An 18,996-nucleotide genomic window follows, 5' to 3' on the forward strand; every position below is an offset into this window, starting at 1 on the left:
TATTATGGACAGAGGAGCTTGGTGCTGCAAAACCACTTTAAAATGTTTAGTTTATTGCCACTAAGTTAACCAAACCCATCATTCCTTCTCTCCTCCCTTTCAACTTTTAGGATCTTTTACATTGTGAGAATTATTTCAACTTTGAGGAATTGGACTTTCAGCTTCTAACATGTACTAATGTGGAAAAAGCTTTCTAAAGAACCATGAAAACAATTTGATTCAGATTTCTTATTTTATCCTTGTGAAAAATCTGTTAAAAGCCCATAAACTAAACAGGTCAATTTTGACCTGAAAAACAAAGGGAAATCAATCATAAGACCCTACCTTCTTTTATGATTGTTGTCTATTCAATTCTATTTGCAACTGGGGATGGGTTAAAAAAGAATAAAAACTTTTTGACTCGTTGGTTCTCACCTGGTCTATTTCTATTTCTACCCTGTTTCAGGCTGCTGAGCCACTGATTGGGTTGCTAAATCAACTGTCTTCTCTGCCTTCAACCACTCTGGAAAAAGAAAAAGCAAATCATTCTGAAGATAGGCTATTTAGTGTTACTCTTTCCGTAGAGTCTAGGAATTAGTTTATTCACCCAGTGAACCATCCCTATTTCAAAATAATTATGAAGAGTTGGTAAACTTTCCAGGTAGGTGAACAGATAGGAGTTGCAGATAACACTACTTAGGTCAGGCCAGTAGGAGGTTTCAGTGCTTTTCTCCGTATTTTGACACCCAACTTGTTCTGAGTATAATTTTGAAGGTTGGAGACCTAGAAATAGAATTCTTTGCTACTAGAATGAAAACATCTTTGTTCAGAGGCTTGCTGACAGTTTTAGGTATTCTAGATAAATCTCATGTGAGACTTAAGACTTTCTAGACTATTTCAAAAGAGCTCCAGGGAAACGAGTTGGTCATCTTCGTTGTATTTTTCCTCTTTAATTCTGGTAGGGTTATTGATGGGCAGTGATATCTTTCAAACAACATGATATTCCTTTATGTGAGAAGGTACTTTATTACCTTGACCAATTTGAAATGAAAATTGAAGAAACCAGGATTGGCTGATTACTGGTCAGTTTTGCAAACATGTATTGAACACCTACTGTACTAGGGATGAAGAACACAGACAAGTAAGACATGGCTCCTCCCTACCCTTAAGTTAAAAGCCTGGTGGGGTGCCTGGGTGGCTCAGATGGTTAAGCGTCTGCCTTCGGCTCAGGTCATGATCCCGGGGTCCTGGGATCGAGCCCCACATCGGGCTCCTGGCTCGGCGGGGAGCCTGCTTCTCCCTCTCCCTCTGCCTCTCTCCCTGCTCATGCTCTCTCTCTCTCTCTCTCTCTCTCTCTCTCTCAAATGAATAAACTTAAAAAAAAAAAAAGCCTGGTATGTTCTGCATGGTTGAGCAGCTGTGTACTTCTAGTAGAAATGCTTACATGGTTCCTTAAAAATACATGTACATGCAATGCACAAGTCTGAAATCTTGAGTATGAAATACAGTTCATGAGAATATACATTAAAAAATTTAAATTCTAAACTGATAGTTCAGGCAGTGCTTCTTGAGGTATACTAATTCCTGGGCTTCTCCATTTCTGTTGAACAAGATTATCTGAGAATGGCTCTAAGCATATGCATTTTACAGTAATTTTTACTGTGCTTCCATTGTTTCCTTACAGAAAAGTCCTTCACAGACCCAAAGGAAGCTTTCATCCAAGGGTGAAATAAATGGTCTTCAGTTATGGGTTATCACTTTTGTCTGTTTCACATGGTTTCAGAAACTGATAGGATGGTTACTTAGGGATGCTTAGAGAAATACTTCACTTTTACAGTTTAGTCTTATTGTTCGAGTTTTTCAGTTTTCTTTAACATTCTTAATGTCTGGCTAAACGACAAAATACCTCACTCAAAATAGGCAGGTGAACAAGTGGCGGCTAAGACCTTTCACTGAAAGGGCTGGGTGGGGGCTGTTCTGAAGACCATTAACCAGAATCTGAAAGTTTTCCATTCCCCTGAGGAACATTCCCTATTAACACTTCTGTAACTGCTTTCAATTTTGAGAAATGTGTACAGTCAAAAAAGAAACCTCATTAATGAAAAATATTTCTTGCTTGACTTAAGGCGCTCTCCTGCTGAGTTTAAAGCACCAAGTTACTGAAAAGACAAAAGTGTGACTTTTAGTTTTTGCCTGAAGTTAGTGAAATTCTCATGGAATGTATCTCATTCTTAGCTTCTGTGAACCAGCCTTGCCAAACCTGTTTCTATGGAAACAGACATTGAATCTGCATACTGAAAAAGCTACTCTAGAGATGTGTATGCAAACCTTTATCTGCTGTACTTGGCCAAGTGAGGTCCTGTACATAAATCAGCTGGGCATAGGTGGACCTATTAAAGATGACCTGTCAGGGGAAAAGTGACAAGGACCTCTCAAGAAACCTTATTTCTCTCCCTCCCTTTATTTCCCTCTCCCTTCCTTCCACGTCTTCCTCCTTTTCTCATTCATGTACTTGATTCATTCAAACAGCATAATTGAGTGCCTGTGTATGGCTAAATACTCTCATACTTTGTCTCCTAGGTGTCTGATTCCTTGGTAAATGGCTTTAGGAGACAAATCCAAAGAAATAGTGCCTTCAAGTATATGTGGGGAGCATGTGTGTTAAACCAGAATGATAGGGCATGGTTGGTCAATTTGCATCTAAGAATGGTGATGCTGGAATAGAGTGGCTGGAGTCATGATAGAATGCTGGCAGAATTGTACAGGAAGGTGCTGGGAGATATAAGAGGAATCTCTCCTTTCCCTTGAATTAGAGGAACCACAGATACATGGTTTATGGTACATCATGGGCATTTACCAGGGATTCAGTAGCCAGTGCCTAAAACAAAGACACAACCAGTGGACCAAACAAGACCACAAAAAAGATCAACTTTCTTCCAGACAGGCTTGAGTTATCTTTCATTGGATGAAATGAAATTTTAATAACCTTTAAAAAAACACAGATGGGTTAATTGCTGTATCAGAAGTAAAAAGCACCCCTGAATAAACAGACTGTGGGTTTCTGTATCCTGGATGATTTCCAAAGTTCCTATATCAAACATGTAAACTGGGTGGTTTCCTTAAATGTGGTGGGAATTGGTCACATCTTAACCATTTGAATGTAGCCTGTAAATACGGTTCCTTGTATAAACCTTCAGTGGTTCATTTGGGAGTTAATAAAGGAACAGAGAAAAAGAGCTAGTATTGAAAGCGATTAATCCATAGAATTAAATACATAAAAGGATAGTAAGGAAAGAAAGATTTTTGAATCAGGACCATGTCCAGACGTGTGTATACGATCCTGAAATTCCTTTCACTGATTAAACAAAATGCATTGGTCACAATCAACTAGAACAACCCAAGAAAAGAATGTGCTCTTATTAGTAATTCACAAATGGAGGACAGTAGATTAAAAAAAATGAGAAGGGCTAAAACAAGAGAAGCTGCAGCAAAAGTTTGAAGAGCAAACTGAGTCAAAGGATATCCAAGTGAAAGGGGACTGAGGCATTCTCAAAGGGCTGAAATCTGAGGGAGCTTTGCTTGGTACGACTCACTTGCTCCTCTCCTGCTTGTACTCTGCACTGAATGATAAAGGTGAGGTTCGGGTTAGCACAGATTGGGTGCTGGTCTGGAAAGGCAGGAGGGATGAAGGGCAAGTTTGCATTCTCTGTAGTCTGAGCTGCTGGATTCTCACATTGAGAAAGTACTCTTGTATTACTTGAGTACATTATTAGTCTCCTAGATATGACTAGGAAGCAGGAAGGCTTTGGTGACCTTGAACAGTAAAAAGGGCAGCCAAAGCTGGATGGTGCTTTGAGGTGTGAACAATGTGACAAAATGCAGCAAGCTAAGGGTAGAATCATTAGGGGAGTTAACATAAATCAGAGATGGATGGGGAGGATTTTGAAGATACTTTGGGGAAGCACAGGAAGTAGAGACAAAGTACAGAAGAACGTGGATGGTCCTGGCATGCCTGTTTGGAAACTGGAAATTGAAAGCAGAATTGGAAAGTAGAAGTAGGGAAAAGGTAGCTTTAATGGCCCTTTCATAGAGGAGAATGGGATAAGGCCTTCTGGTTGGAGAATGAAGGTCTGAGGTTGAGAAAAGTAAATAGGAAAAAACTTGAAAGTTGCACTAGGGACAGACCAAAGGACTGACCACAACAAAGGGCAGGCAAAGTTGGAAGACCGATATGTGGCACCATGTGATTCAGTATGAGATTTTCTCCAGCAGCTGTTGGTTATGTGGGTGCAGTAACCATAAGGGGTGGTGGTCTGAGGGATTCAGGGTTGAGGTTTTGTTAGGCCAATGAAGGAACAAGTACTAGGATATGAAGGGTGCTGGTGATAACCTATCGGAGGATCTACCACAGCCCCTGACTTGAGGGTTCCTACCTTCTAGCCCAGAAAGGATGGTTAGATCTGGAGAAAGTGGAAGGCTCCATAACTTGCACGGCCCGTGGGCAGGAAGGGGCAGTATATGGATGCTAGTCCTCTGCTCTCAATATCCGGAAGTAATAAAATTCTCAGTCCTGCCCCTCCTTTCCGTCCTCATTTTCCTTGAGAGAATGATCAAAAGAGCAAAAAAGTCCATGAAGCATGCCAAAGTAGCAGACTGACAAGGCACAGAGCACTTGTTTACCACCAAATCACTTCTTAATTTTTCTCACCAGTTTCCAGTAGCCCTGGAGAGTTTATGCTAAGTGCTGTTTTATTGAGCATATTGTGCCATGGCTATGGCTGAGCCTGCCATGCAGAAAGAAGTCAGCTGTCATTCTGGCAGCTTTTGAGCTACTTGGGCCATTAAAGGGCCTCTTACCCATGGGCAAGTATGCTGAAGGACAACCAAGGATGTGTCCTCCAAAAGCATAGCCTTTCTATGATGTTTCTAAGTATGAAGTGCTGGTCAGCAGGGGAGAGGTCCCTACATTCTGCACCTGTGGGCAGAAGGGGAAAGGACCATGGCACTCCAAGAGCTAAGAGACAGTGGGCTGAGTGGGTAGTGGCTCTGCAGAGCCTTTGTTTCAGGGCTGTGACAGTATGGCCGGCCACTTAGCAGCTGTCTGGTGCCATGATACTCTTGGGAAGGACTGCAATCTCCATGTGGCTGTTAGCATCCCTGCTCCTAGATACTGGCCCACTCACCTGCAGACTGAGATGGTGCCCAGAGCTCCTTCCTAGCCTTCTGGATAGGACATTGCCATATGGTGGAAGCAAAAAGAAAAAAAGACCATTTTTGCCTCACCCAGGAGGGAGAATGAGTCAAGAAACCAAGAGAAAAGAAAAGTTAGATTAATTCCTCAAGTTTGCCTTTGTGTCCTGCTAGGTGCTAGCCTACATTATGATCTCCCAGCAGTGGAAAAGAGGTAACCCATTTGTTTCCTGTTCTGGTTGCTTGATGAATCTCTGGACTCTACTTCCTAGGCTGGCTGACTCCTGGCAATAAGGGAGTTGGGCATAAACCTGACAGGTCCCAGAGGAGAGAATCCTAGGACGACTCCATATACTTTGTTTCAGCTGGGAATCTCCTCAGGCATGAAGGCCAACAGAACACTGGATTTAAGCACATTTTATTCAGCTGATTCACTTTGTATTTTTGCAAGTATTTCTTTCAGAAGATAGTATATGATAGAAAAATTAAGCATAGTTCACTATTCTTGGGCTTAAATTGCATGTGACTTAAAATTCTAAATGCTAAAATCTTTGTTTATGTACATTCACTTCGTTCTACGTAGAATGAGTGCTCACAAACACACAAAAATAGAAAAGACCAAAAAAGTACACAGGTATGCCACCCAAAAGGTCTAGAAAGTTGACTTATAAAAACTACATGGGGTTTCAATAAAACCATTTTATTTTTCAGAAACTAGATAGAAGCTGATTTCTAAAACTCAAAGCACATGAAAATGGTCATGAAAAGTCTGAGAAAGAGTTGATCTAAGGTAATAAATGCCATTATATATTCTCAACTGAAAGTATATTCTGGGTAAGAGTAAACTGATCAACAGAACAAGTCCAGAAATAAACCCAAATATATATGGGAACTTGGGTTATGATAAGTGGCATATCAAATCAGTGGGGAAATGGTAAAAGTAGCTGTGTAGAAAGAATAAGCTCACAGGTTAAATTCTAAGTGGTTCAAAGACTATAATATAAAACCTATAAAAGTAATGGAAGATTTTTTTAAACTTTCTAGTGGGAAAGGCAAGCTCAGTAAGGATTCAAAATTCAGAAAACCTAAAGAACCTACATAAAAAAAAATCCTATAAAAACAAAAATTCATGTGGAAAAACCCACCAATGTCAAATGGCTAGTAACACACTGGGAATACCTAGATAAATTGTGAAAACAGACAAGAAGCTAATCCTGCTAATTTGTTAGGAAGAAACCAAGAACCTGACAGAAAAGTTTACATGTTGTAATGCTTATGACACAAACCCCATATTTACTCAATCAGTAAACCTCATGGCATAGGTACTGTTACTAAAATTTATTCATTGGGAACCTAAGGTAGAGAGGTTAGTAACTTGCCCTATGTCCCACAGTTTAGGAGCAACAGAGCCAGATAATCTGACTCCAGACATTTAGCTTATAACCAAGATTTATGACCAATCAGCTATACAAAATGGAAATTTGTTGATAGACAAAAAGATGCTCAAAGTCCTCTCTAAAAAAAAATTAAGCATAGTTCACTATTCTTCAAAGTTTCTTCTTTGTTCTTCAAAGTTTCTTCTTTGTCCTTCAAAGTTTCTTTATAAATCTGCACTAAGACAGTAAATTTCTGACGTGCCTAAAGGCAAGAGTTGTACCTGGTGACCTAAGCATTCAACTGAGGATTTATGCAAAGGTGTCCGTTTGTGAAGACAAAGGTTCTGAATAAATGTGACAGCTTGTTTTTATCCTGTTACAAAAGTAGTGGTATTGTGGTAATGTAGAGAATAGTAGTCATGAATAGAATTTTTTTCCCTCCCTGCTCAAGGCTATCTGGACTTGTGATACTTCAAAAATTACCCCATGAGCTGCAAATATATTTCTGAAATAGAAGAAAAAAATTTTAATTGGGGTCTTTGCCTGTCCTAGGACAATGTGAAAAATAGTCCTTTTCGCTTTATCTAATCTGTACCTTTACCTGCTAAAGATAGGGAATAAAGTATTTTCTTACATGATGTTAGCAAGGCAATCGTTGTGAGGAAAGCGTTTGCTCATTTTTTTATATTGTAGTGAAGTCACGGTTACCTCTGATCATGGGAATTGGGTTTATGAAAGGATGATGAAATCCAGAAAATCCTAGATTCATTCTTAATCTAATGCGTCAGTCTTTCTGTCATCAGCTCTTTACTCAGAGCTCACAAATAGAAAGTACATTTGATTTGTGATTATGTTCATTTTCCTCAGAATTGGATGAAAGCCTTGGCAACAGTAAAATGACCAAGCTGGTAGCAGTAAGCAGGGGGATGCAGCAGCAAATTTCAGAAATACCAAGTGCAGGAAACCTTGAGTCATCTAGGCTGTGGTTCCCAAGGTTGCCATTTGTTAGATCCTAGCAGACTTGGAAGGTCATCCACCTTCTCCATGAAGCCTTCTCTCCCACACCACAGATGTTATGATGATCAAAAATGATGCATTTATAATATTTGTGACAAAACTATACAGAAGGTTACAGGGGAAAACATAACAATGTTTTTTTCTAATTTCCCCTTCTTGACAAATGTGAAGTCCTCAGATTCTTCCTGCTAACAGATTTACATAAATTATTCCTATTTTACCAGAATGGGCTCAGACCATCCATACCACCCTGAAATATTGATTTTTTGCATTTACATCATGGACATTTTTCCAGTTGAGTATCCAATAACCCCACCTCAATATTCTTAAGAGCTATAAAATGTTCTGTAATTAGGATAAAAACAATACAGTGAACCATAATCTTTTCTGCTATTTTCCAAGACTTCTGAGTTAAATGTCCTTACATCTACTTTTATTTTTCTGTAGGACAGTCTGAGGTAGGATTGGTAAGTCAAATTTTAACAACTTTGGCTACACTGTCCAAGAACAAATCATATTCACAAATAAGATCATACATAGGGCATCACTCTGGGTGTTTCCACTTATTTGAATTGTCTTTTTATTTATTGAAATGTAGGTACTCCTTGTATGTTGGGAACATCAACCCTTGGTCTGTTCATACACACTGAAACCTTCTTTTGACTTGGCTTATATTGATTTTAGCCATAAAACTTTCTCATGTAGTAAGCAATGTCTATATCTTTATAGTTTGTGTATTTCTTTGACTTGCTTAAAAAGCTATTGCACTATTAAGTTATTTTAAAATTATGGAGAAGTCTAAATTGGGACTCAGGGTGAATGAGGAAATAATACAACCTAGTTGATTATTTATGATCTTCTAATAGAAATATCAGCGCAATTGTTTGGGATGGGACTGCAATAATAAAAGGAATGGAAAAGCCAAATAATTCAAACTGATTGGGATGGGGTTAAGGAAAGAATGACCTTGGACAAGTCAGTAAATGCATGAAATAAGGTAAATGAACTACTAGAAAATATATGAAATAGAAGATGGGAAGAATAAAATTGATTTTTGTTAATTGTGATAGTAGCATAGGATGAATTTATCAAAAGGCAGAGGTAGGAAAATTGTGTTTTAAAAATGTGAAAATATATGGGGTGCCTGGGTGGCTGTCTATTAAGTGTCCACCTCTGGCTCAGGTCATGATCCCAGGGTCCTGGGATCGAGCCCCACATTGGGCTCTCCACTCAGCGGGGAGTCTGCTTCTCCCTTTGCCTCTCTCTCACCCAACTTGTGCTCTCTCTCATGCTCTTTCTCAAATAAAAAAAAAAAAATCTTAAAAAAAATATGAAAGGAACAAAGACATGACAAAAATGAAGAGATGAGAAAAGATGCAAGGGAGAATTTCAAATGAGGAGAAGAGGTATGGTAATACTAATTTCAAATAAGGCAGAACTCAAGGCCCAAAACCTTGTCTCAGGGGTTAGAGAAAAAATTGAAGTTAGGGCTACCAAGGTAGCCGGGATTTCAGGAATTAAGATTCTGGAGTGAAGGGAAGGAAGGTATTAGTAGGAGCCCCTTCTCCCATTTAGTCATTTACCAGGTTGTTAGAGGGATAGACTGAGAGGCTGAGTACCTAAAGAGTCAGTAGCAGTCTTGTAGTGCTGAGGGGGTGGGAGTTCGGAGTTCTTCAAAATGGAGAACACCTCAGGCTTTCATTTGAAAAAATGAAGGAATAAAACCTAGGTGTAAGGGTAAACTAAAAAACAGTGCTTATGAAAAGCCAGCCTAAAATAAGCTCAATCCCTGACTGGATTAAGGGAATTTAATTGCACTTGGCTGCTAAAGCTAAGGAACACCTCTCTGAACAAGAATATTAACAGTTTCTTTTTTCTTATGGTGTCTAGTATTCAATAAAAAAAAAAAATTACCAGGTGTACTAACAGTCCAAGGGGAAAAGACCCCAGAAAATAGAATATCTCAGGTAATCAGCTGTCGAGATATCTGTGATTAACCTTTAAGAAAACAGATGAAAATATGGAGAATTATTTCAAAACTAAATACAATAAAATGGGAATTTTAAAACTAGAAATACAGTGACCTATTAAGGCTACAACACATCTGTTGAGCAGCAAATTTGAAGTAGCTGGTGAGAGGATTAATAATCCAGAAGATAAAGGAGTAAAACTACCTGGACTAAAGACTTAAAGGTGAAAAATGTAGAAAAGTTATTTGAGTCATAACCATGGATAACATTTCTACCATCTGTGAAACTGGAGTCCAAGAAATGTTTTGGGGAGAAAGAATGTGGCAGGAGCAACACTTGAAAAGATAATGGCCAAAAATGTTGCTAAATGAACAAAAGACATTGAGTAAAAAAATGAAAGAATGAATATAAACACCATGCAGGACAAACCCAAAGCTAACAGACATCTAGGCACATTCATGGTAAAATTGCTAAGATACAAAGAAAAATCCTAAAGCAGTAAAGGGTGGCAAGAGATGGTGGTTTCTAAGGGACACTGCTAAGTCTGACAGCTGAGTTCTCATTATCAAACAAAATTCTATAAGCTAGAACTTTGGAATGCCTCTTCTAAATGGCCAGAAAACCTGAAACCTTGAGTTGTATATTGAGCAAAAAAATATGCTTAAAATGAAGGCAAAATAAAGAGGGTTAGAAGAACAAGCTGAAAGAAAACGACATGGTTACTCTAAAATTCAGAAGTAAGGACTATGAATCATGGAAATGACAGGCAGAATCATGGAAATGACAAAAGCAATGGAAGGCAACAGAAAGGATCAATATGTGGGAAATAGTGAGTAGAACACTTATGTCCTATGGGTTTTAAAAGGATACTTAGACAATAGGAAAAAACATGAAAGATAGGGATAAATGGAGTTAAAATATTCCAAGGTTTTTCCATTATCTAAGAAATGATAAAATTTGTTAGACTGTATTAGGTTAAAAAAAAAATCACAAGGATTTAAGAGCATGGATAACAAGCTTATAAAGGGGAACAATGAATTCTTGATCAGGCCATAAGGCAAGGATAGAAACTAGAATATAGAACAAATGGGACAAAAGAAATAAGTAACAGGGTAATTTTAAACCCAAATACTATGGCCTCCATTAAATATAAATGGAGTAAATATTCCAATTAAAAGATTGGATTAAAAAAAACTTTGTGCTGCTTATAAGCAATATACTTTAAATATTAAATCAGAAGTGACAGTAGTAAGACAGAATAAGAAATATTCAGCAAATGACCAAAAGAGAACTGGCATAGCTATACTAATATCAGATGAAGTAGATGTAAAGGCAAGAAGAATTGCATTTAGTAACGAAGAATCAATATAAAAGATGATTTCAACTTTCTATGTAGCTAATAACCCAAGACAAGGTAGAAATTGTAAGAAACCACTGAAAAAAGTTTAGAGTTGTAATTAAAGAGAACATTTAAAAAGATACCAGGATGAGAGAACTTTAGAACTAAGTTCTATATAATCTCTAAAGAACATTCCTATTTAAGAACATTCCTATTTAAATATTTGAAGACCACAGAGAAAAAAATATTAATGCTCCAAATTTATTTAATATAGCTAAAAAGGAAGGAAAAAAAAAAAACCTTGTAAGAATGATAAACCAACAACGTCCTCCAAAACCAATTTCGTTTATGAATGTATTTCAGGAGTGCAAGGGCAGTTCAAATTCAATCTATCAAGAAAACAATATCAATTTGTCTGAGGGTTCTAGAGGGGAGGGGGGTGGGAGGATGGGTTAGCCTGGTGATGGGTATTGAGGGCACATTCTGCATGGAGCACTGGGTGTTATGAACAAACAATGAATCATGGAACACTACATCTAAAACTAATGATGTATGGGGATTAACATAATAAAATGATGACAAACTGATAGTTTTTTTATTAATTTATTGATATATCAATAGATGCTTTTCAGGCTGTATTCATTGATAGAAGAACCTGTTAGATTGTATACGCAAAATTCCATCTGGACTAAGTAAATGTAAAACAGAAGTGGAAACTAGGAGAAAATTCAGAATGTTTGTGATAAGCACCTTCAGGCTCTTGGTTAGAACTTTTTTTTTTTTTTTTTTAAAGCCTTTCCCAGTTGCCATCTCCTGAGCCTTATATCTCAGACTTGTGGTATAGAGCCTAGGTATGTAACCTTAGCTCTTTTGTTTCCTTATTTGCCTTCCTCCACCACATTGTTGGAGGCCTCCAGATACAGATCTTACTCATCTTAGATATATTTAGTACTAAGCACATAGTAGCTATGTTGTAAGTATGGCCAAATTGATAGCTCTTCCTAGCACCCCCACAACCATTCCATCCTGCCTGTCTCCTGGACTGATAGCTGAATGGAGTGATGTCATTCTGTGCACCTTATCTACAGTTTATTTTCTGTAAGATGCTTTAAACATTGTGGGTTGGTTGTCTTTGCTCTGAAACAGCCCAGAAATAGCCTAGTGCTATTGAGCTTTACTAGGATGGGGCAAGGGGTGTCAGTATGGCAGAAGGTAAAAGATGGGTGATGCTCCCAGCATCTGTCTCACCAATGGGACCGCGTACAAAGGTAAAACTAGAATAAACCTGACTATAGCATGATTTGCTTTGTTTGCATTATTGGCCACCTTTGCTAATCACATGTGTTTCAGTGGTCCTCAACCCTGGTTGCACCTTAGTCACCCTACCATGGACCAATTAAATCACAATGCTCCACAGCGGTTCTTAGGTGCAGCTGGGATGGAGAGCCACTAGTCCTTCATTCTCTTGCTCCTAATAAGAGTCTAAGATTACATGGGCCCAGAAACCACAAGCTGCATTTTTTTTTGGGGGGGGGGGAGCAAAAATGGTTTCCTAAAGAAAGTGGTCATGCAGCAGTAAGTGCATGGCTTGGTGCCAGAAGTTTGGAGTCCTAGCCCAGTCACTAGTTGATCCAGCAAGCCCCAAAACCTCTCTATGCTCTGGTTCCCTAACTGATCAAATAAGCATAATCTCTTCTATCCACCTCAACCTGTACTAGGAAGTTTAAAATGGAAACCAGGTAAGACCCTTCAAAACTTTGAAAATCCCACAAATGTAATTTGTTAACATTTCCATCATAAAATTGGCACTGTCCTATTTCCTAGCTGTGGGGTCTTTTCGGGTCATTTCACTTGAACCCCCGTTTGTTCATCTGTAAAATGGAGTTGCCTACTCTACAGAGGACATCTTTAGCAGCAAGGCAAGGAATAGGAACTGAAAAACACAAAATATCCTATTGCTTTTGCTACTAACTTGGATTTTTATTACAAAGACTCAAGTTTTTGGTATCAAGCCTACCATCAAATCCCACAGTGTCTCTCATGTTAGCAGATGCTGGAACCTATGTGGCCATAAGCAGGTGCAGTGTTCTTGCCTGAAAAGCTTTGTAACCTTAAATCCCAGGGAATTTTTGGTTACAAACCAAGCCTGCTGAGGTGACAGGTGCCATTGACTTAACTACCTGGGAGCTGCCCCTTTGGCTCCCATTACCTGGGCTTTCCTGCCTGTTGAGTGTGCGTGACAGGAGATGGATACTGGTGAGAGGTGAATGTGTAATCAAAGCAAGTGAAGTGGGTTGAAATCTTGTGTGCGGTGACCTAACAAGAGGAGTTACTGAGGCACTGGGCAGGCGGAAATGCCTTGCCCCTGAGCTAGTCCTGCCACCTTCCTCTGTCCTCACCTTCTGCCTCTGAGTTACAGCACCTGGTACCTTTCTCCAACCTCCGGAAGCTGTGTATTCTCCAGCATGGGGATCTGCCATCTTAAACTGGCAACAAGTCCAGTGATGATAAATAGGGTTTCTGGGGAAGCTCAAGATTTAGAGTAGTGAATTTGAAAGTGTGAGATGCAGAAAAAGCATTTGGAAGGGGCTATGGCACAGTTATTTCTAATTTTGGCTCTGTAGGTACATATGTTCTTAACTGTGCAAACTTACATTGTCAGCCAGTGACATTAATACTTTTTCTTCCTAAAGCAAATCTGATAATTACTACATTACAACCTAGAGAGGACAATAACAAAACCCCCATAGAGTCAGGGTGTCAGGTTTCCGTGCAACAAAACAGAACAAGTCTCTTTGGAAGTCATCAGCAGTTATTTCAAATAAGCCCCTGAAACCCTATACCCACTTACCCACTGATATGGTCCAAACAGCAATTATTTTCAGAAAGGCCTTTGTTCTGGAGTTGAATCGGCTATGATGGATGGGGTTCTGGATGGCAACGTAGCGGTCTAGTGAGATGGCACAGAGGTGCATGATGGAAGCCGTGGAGAAGAGCACGTCCAGGTAAATCCAGACCGCACAGAGCTTGCTAGGCAGAGGCCACCGGTAACCTGGGATGCAGAAAGTTAGAGTTAATAAGGGCTATCAGGCCTCCCATGGTGTGTGGAACTGACCCTGCCAGAAGTGTTTCCATTCGGGGGGTGGGGGGAGCGGTACGGGAAGTTGCAAAGGGCAACATCAGATATTTTCCAAGATTTTAAAAAGCCTAAGAACAACTGTACTGAACAATGATAAGATCCTACTAGCTGATGAACACAGGGTTTAGAAATTTCTTGTGGTTGGAATCCTATGCCAGTGTGTTGTAGTAAGCTTGGGTTGTCTTCAGGGTTTCTCTTGCTGTGTGTCCCCTAACGACATCTACCTTTTTTCTTTGTTTTTAATGAGTTAGAAGCCTCGATGTCGTTGGAGCTCCTCTATTAAAGTGCCTCTTATAGGACACTGCCTTTACTTGTTCACATCTTTGACATCCTTTGGGTTCCCTGAGGTTTAGCCCACCTCTTAATCACTATAACTGCTCAGTCTAGCACAGTGATGTCATTTAGTGGTCTCTCAATAAATGCTGTTGGTGTGAATGAATAAATGATTAACAAGTCCAGATGGAGAATATTTTTTGGAAAAATGAAAGATAATTGCTTTAGGGGTTCAACTCAAATTTGGGGTGTGTGTGTGTTGGGGGGGGAAATACGCAGAAAAGCATGGCATTCTTGTCCTGATGAGTGTTTCAGGGCAGTGGTTCTCAAACTTTAGCGAGCCCCAGAGTCTCCGAGGTAGGGTCTTAAAATGGTACTGCTGGACCCCACCTGGAGGTGCTGATTTTGTGACTGCAACAGGGCAGGAGAATTGCCATTTCTAACAAGTTTCCAGGTGGTGCTGCTGGTCCAGGGATAACACTTTGGCAACAGCTGCTTACAGCAGTGGTTGTCAGCCCTGGCTGCACTTGAGACTCAGCCGGAGAGCTTTTTCTCTAGGTCTTGGTGCTCAGCGAGGGTAGGAGGAGGTGGGCCCCAAATAAAGTGTTCCAGAGCTCTCCTGATGATCCCCAAATGAAGAGCACTGCAGGAGGCCCTTAATGCATATTCTAAGTTCCTGTTTTTGTTTTAAAAGGGATCAAATGGTTATATAAACCCAAATTAGCTTTGGTAACTGTATAAGCGATATTACATCTGAGTACGAGGGAAAAGGCAATCATAAAGATCTCCTTTTCTTTACAATAGTCCAGACCGACAAAGCCGAACAAGTTCCACATTTGCAAGTATACTCTACCAAAATGCCACCACCTATAATGAGGAAAGTAAAGGGTGCAGGATACAAGCCTAACTTCAAGTCACACTCTGCCTGGTCGAAACTGATGTTGGCCCTTGGAGTTTCCTCTGCAAAGAGGCAGCCGAGGTCGGGCCACAGTCTGGTTTCCGAAGCCGGGATAGGGAGGGGGCATTTCCTTACTCTGCGGAGTGAGAGAGGACCGGTCCAGGGAGAGTTGCAACTCTGGCTGGAACTGGCTGCGTGCGGAGCGGCCGCCGCCAGGGGGCGCCGTTGCACCCCGAGCGGGAGGTAGGGGCCAGGTCCTACCTTCTTAACCCAGCTCAAGGGTGCCTGCTCCCCACCTGCAACTGGGGTCACCCCCGCCTCTGGCAGTGGTTTTGGTTCCCTGTCAGGACCTCTGGGAGCCCTGCATCACTCCCGGAGTTTGCCTTTGAGGCAGGGGTCGGGTCTTAGGAAGCGAGAACCTCTGCAGCCTGTCTGGGAAATGACGAGCAAATTTGATGAAATCATCTTGGTGTGACATTTGAGTGGTCAAACGGAGGTTGGCCTTGCAAGGAGCAGTATCGACCCCGTGCAAACCAGCACCTGTTCTTCATTGCCCATCTCCTTCCTCCTCCATACCCCTCAGCGCTGGGGTAATATATGTATGTATATAATTTTAGCCCTTAAGACTTGGCCAGAAAATCCCTGTTTACAAAGATCATAATGTATTTCTAGCTCTGGATGATTGCTATGTGCTGTGTCAGCAGCCTAAATACTCTTTAAAAAAAAAAAAATCCAGCTGTATTACTCATAATTTGAAAAGAGCATCACATTCTGCTTCCTGCCGAAGCCCTCCCAGTGTTTGCTGACTTGCTAAGGGGTTTGACTCTCTCAAACTGTTGAAGAAATCGAGATTAATGTCTTCCATTTGTTTTCTACCCTTCTCCAAACAAGACTGGAGGAGTTGATGTGTATGTATTTTTAAAGAGTTGAGGGTATAATTCAAAGGCACACTTCCAAATTAGCTTCTCTGGGGTAGGGAACAATTGAAACTGCAGTAATTCATTTATTTGAAGGCAGAATCTGCATATTTTAACATTAAACCCACTGTACCACTAATGTTCTCCCTGCACATGTTCCAAGGTAATTGGGAAGGTTTTACTACTCCATTAGAGGTGCTGAAAACTGTGTGACAAAGATAAAACTGTGTTGTGTCCTGAAGGCTGGAATATTTGGGAATATATAGAAGCGAAAATCAAGTGGATTCAGAATGACAGCTAAATTACTGCTTTATGACTGTATTGGGGGGCATTTAAAGGGACTACATAAAATGTACATGTTTCAAAGCACAAAACTCTCCAAGGATAATAGGTTGTCTGATCTCTTAATATGTGAAAGCTCACTTTAAGATTTAACTAGTGTACCATGGTAGACCCTTGTCTATAAATAAACCCTTGTGTTTAGTTTGTCCCTTGAGCCCCAGCTCATCTGCTCATAACATGCACATGCTGTCTATTCCGTGTGGGTGCAGCTGGGAGGCTAATGCCACTCACCATACAGGATGGTTAGCATGGACACGGGCATGACAAGGAAACCCAGCAGCATATCGGCTATGGCAAGTGACATCAGGAAATAGTTGGTGGCGTTCTGCAGCTTTTTCTCTAGGGACACTGCCATGATGACGAGTATGTTTCCAGCAATGGTTAGAATAATCACTACAGCTGTCAACAAAGCAGACCAGTTTTTTTCCTGGAGATGAAGTAAGGAGAAGCATGATGGTGAGAGACAGCCCTCACAGGAAAGGTTGGTTCGATTTTCCGAGTCCACTGTCCAGTTAAATGCGTCTGAAGTGTTAACTTCTCCGGAGTTAAAGTCATTGATGTAGAGCCTTGGGTCCTCATTTAATTGCATTAAGGAGTTTGTAGTTGAGCTCAAAGAAGCATTTTCCTCAAAAAGAATATCCATTTCTAAGCCGGAATTTGTAGCAGATGAAGTAAAGAAAAACTAACAAGTTATAGCCTCAGCTCGCCATCCATCTTTCTGTCCCCACGCTTGGTCACACTGAAGCCGGTATACATGCTGAGCTCCTTTGGTCGCCTTTTTTCTCTCATTATTACAATGGGAGCTGAACTGCAGTGGCTCTTTGTATCTCCTTCCTTCATGGTGTTAGTGGAGTCTTGCTTAGTTTCTTTCTTTTTTCTTCAAAGCAAGATCAGAAAAAGCAGAATGAACTTTTTAACCTAGCAGTTGCAGAGTTTTGAGCATTCAGGGAGGAAAAATGTGATCCTGGCCAGAAAAGAAAAGTTTTGTAATTACCAGGAATCTCATTAGGCTCTATCTCATTCTGTTGGTTATGTCGATCACAGTAGTTTAGCCACAGCGGTATTAAAGCAGCATGCAATCCAAAAACAGTGGGGTGGTATGCATTCTACATGAAGAAAGTCAATTAAAAATACATCCAGTGTTAATCCCATAGTAATTGGATGTACTTGGGGTTAGAGTTCTCAGTCTCTAGGCTGAATTGCCATAGTTGCTGTCGGGAATTTCCATTTGCATTATGCTTAGTTAATAGAAGAAGAAAAGTCTTAAGCAAAGATTAGCCAACAACTTTCCACACTAGAAATTCTCACTGAAATGATAACGTTTTGGCCAAGCGTGATTTCAAGCCAGAAAGAAAATTAACACAGAAATAAAATACAGCAGCGTGAGAACTTACATTTGTCTTCAGGGTCCACACATGAGACATACTTTGCTGTTCTGTGACTTGCTGCATCTCCCATGGTAATTAAGCCAGGGTAGAGTCCCTTCTTCTTGAGTGTCCACAGGCATAATAGAGTAATTTGATTTCTGTTTTGCTGACTTCAAAAACTGCATGCAAGAGTAGAGCCACTTCCAGCCCTGCGCGGTCTGTGTTTGCTGGCTCTGCCCCCACTCGGCTGGGTTACTCCCTCCCTGTGCGGCTTGCCTGAGCGAGGCACACGTTCAGAAATCATTCATGAGCCCCTCTCCAAGTCACACAAAAGAAATCCCTCAGGAAAGTAGGGAGAGCTAGCTGCCTGTGCTAAAGGACTCGTGGTTTCCACGGGAATGGACCGGCTCTCGGGCTGCCTCCTTCACTTCCCCAGACCTCCCTCTATCTGTATGTCAGAAACTGCAAGGTAGTAACAGCCAGGGAGGGCGGACCAAACACGCTGGATTGTTTTTTCCCCTTGTTTCTCTCTCTCTCTCCTTTTTTCCCCTCACACGTCACCATTGGGAAGTTTTGTTACGTTAGAAATCCCCTTTTATGCAGATGGCTAAGGCAGGTAAGCTGTGCTGTGAGGTTCTTAGTGTGAAGAGAGCACATAAATAAGGCTAGGAAATGGCATATCCCGGGAGCGCTGGAAGCATGCAGAACTTCCACCCAGAGCCCATAGTGCTTATGCCTGAAGTGCAGTTACCGACGCCAGCGACTTGGGCTCAGAGTGGCCAAGCACCTCCTGGGTGGTACTCGAGCTATTAGTAGTAGTTTTACTTATTAAAAGCATGCACCATTCAACTAACTTATTTTCTCCAGAAATAAACTTACCTGGAAGTAATTCAAAACCTCACATGTGGAAGAGAAGTTTTTCAGAGAGCATTTTAAAGACCACCTGCCTTCTTTGTTTAAAAAAACAAAACAAAAAAACCCTTCTCAGGTTTCTAAAGACTGCAGCTATGTGGCAGATACGTAAGTTGTATATATGTATACACACTAGATCTCCTTATTTTTAGATGAAAAAAGGATTCTTCCCTGAAGAGTGGGGGGTTTCCTTTATCTTCACATTCTCCCTAGACAAGTTCTGTTACTTGTGTGCTTTCAACATGTCTTTGGACAAATTGGTACCTTCTTAGCAGGT

At 40.6% G+C, this 18,996-nt stretch overlaps 1 protein-coding gene across 3 annotated transcripts in view; it reads right to left on the reverse strand.

Moving 5' to 3' along the window:
• Positions 1-18,237, reverse strand: part of HTR2A (5-hydroxytryptamine receptor 2A) — a 55,932-nt gene extending 37,695 nt beyond the window's left edge. The window contains exons 1-3 of one of the 3 annotated variants that reach the window (XM_064586107.1): positions 17,835-18,237; positions 16,672-17,317; positions 13,723-13,923 (exon numbers count right to left, since the gene is read on the reverse strand). In XM_064586107.1, coding sequence (XP_064442177.1) covers positions 13,723-13,923; positions 16,672-17,083 — 613 coding nt within the window. In that variant the 5' untranslated portion in view covers positions 17,084-17,317; positions 17,835-18,237. Of the gene's footprint in view, positions 1-13,722; positions 13,924-16,671 lie in introns of all 3 variants that reach the window. The other 2 variants (XM_064586106.1, XM_045869447.3) reach the window with 2 other exon arrangements.
• Between the last annotated feature and the right edge of the window lie 759 nt (positions 18,238-18,996).

The sequence above is a fragment of the Mirounga angustirostris genome, unplaced genomic scaffold, assembly GCF_029215605.1.
Source record: "Mirounga angustirostris isolate CCGP_5_RB_7025 unplaced genomic scaffold, mMirAng1.0.hap1 SCAF_3, whole genome shotgun sequence".
Taxonomy (NCBI): Eukaryota; Metazoa; Chordata; class Mammalia; order Carnivora; family Phocidae; genus Mirounga; species Mirounga angustirostris.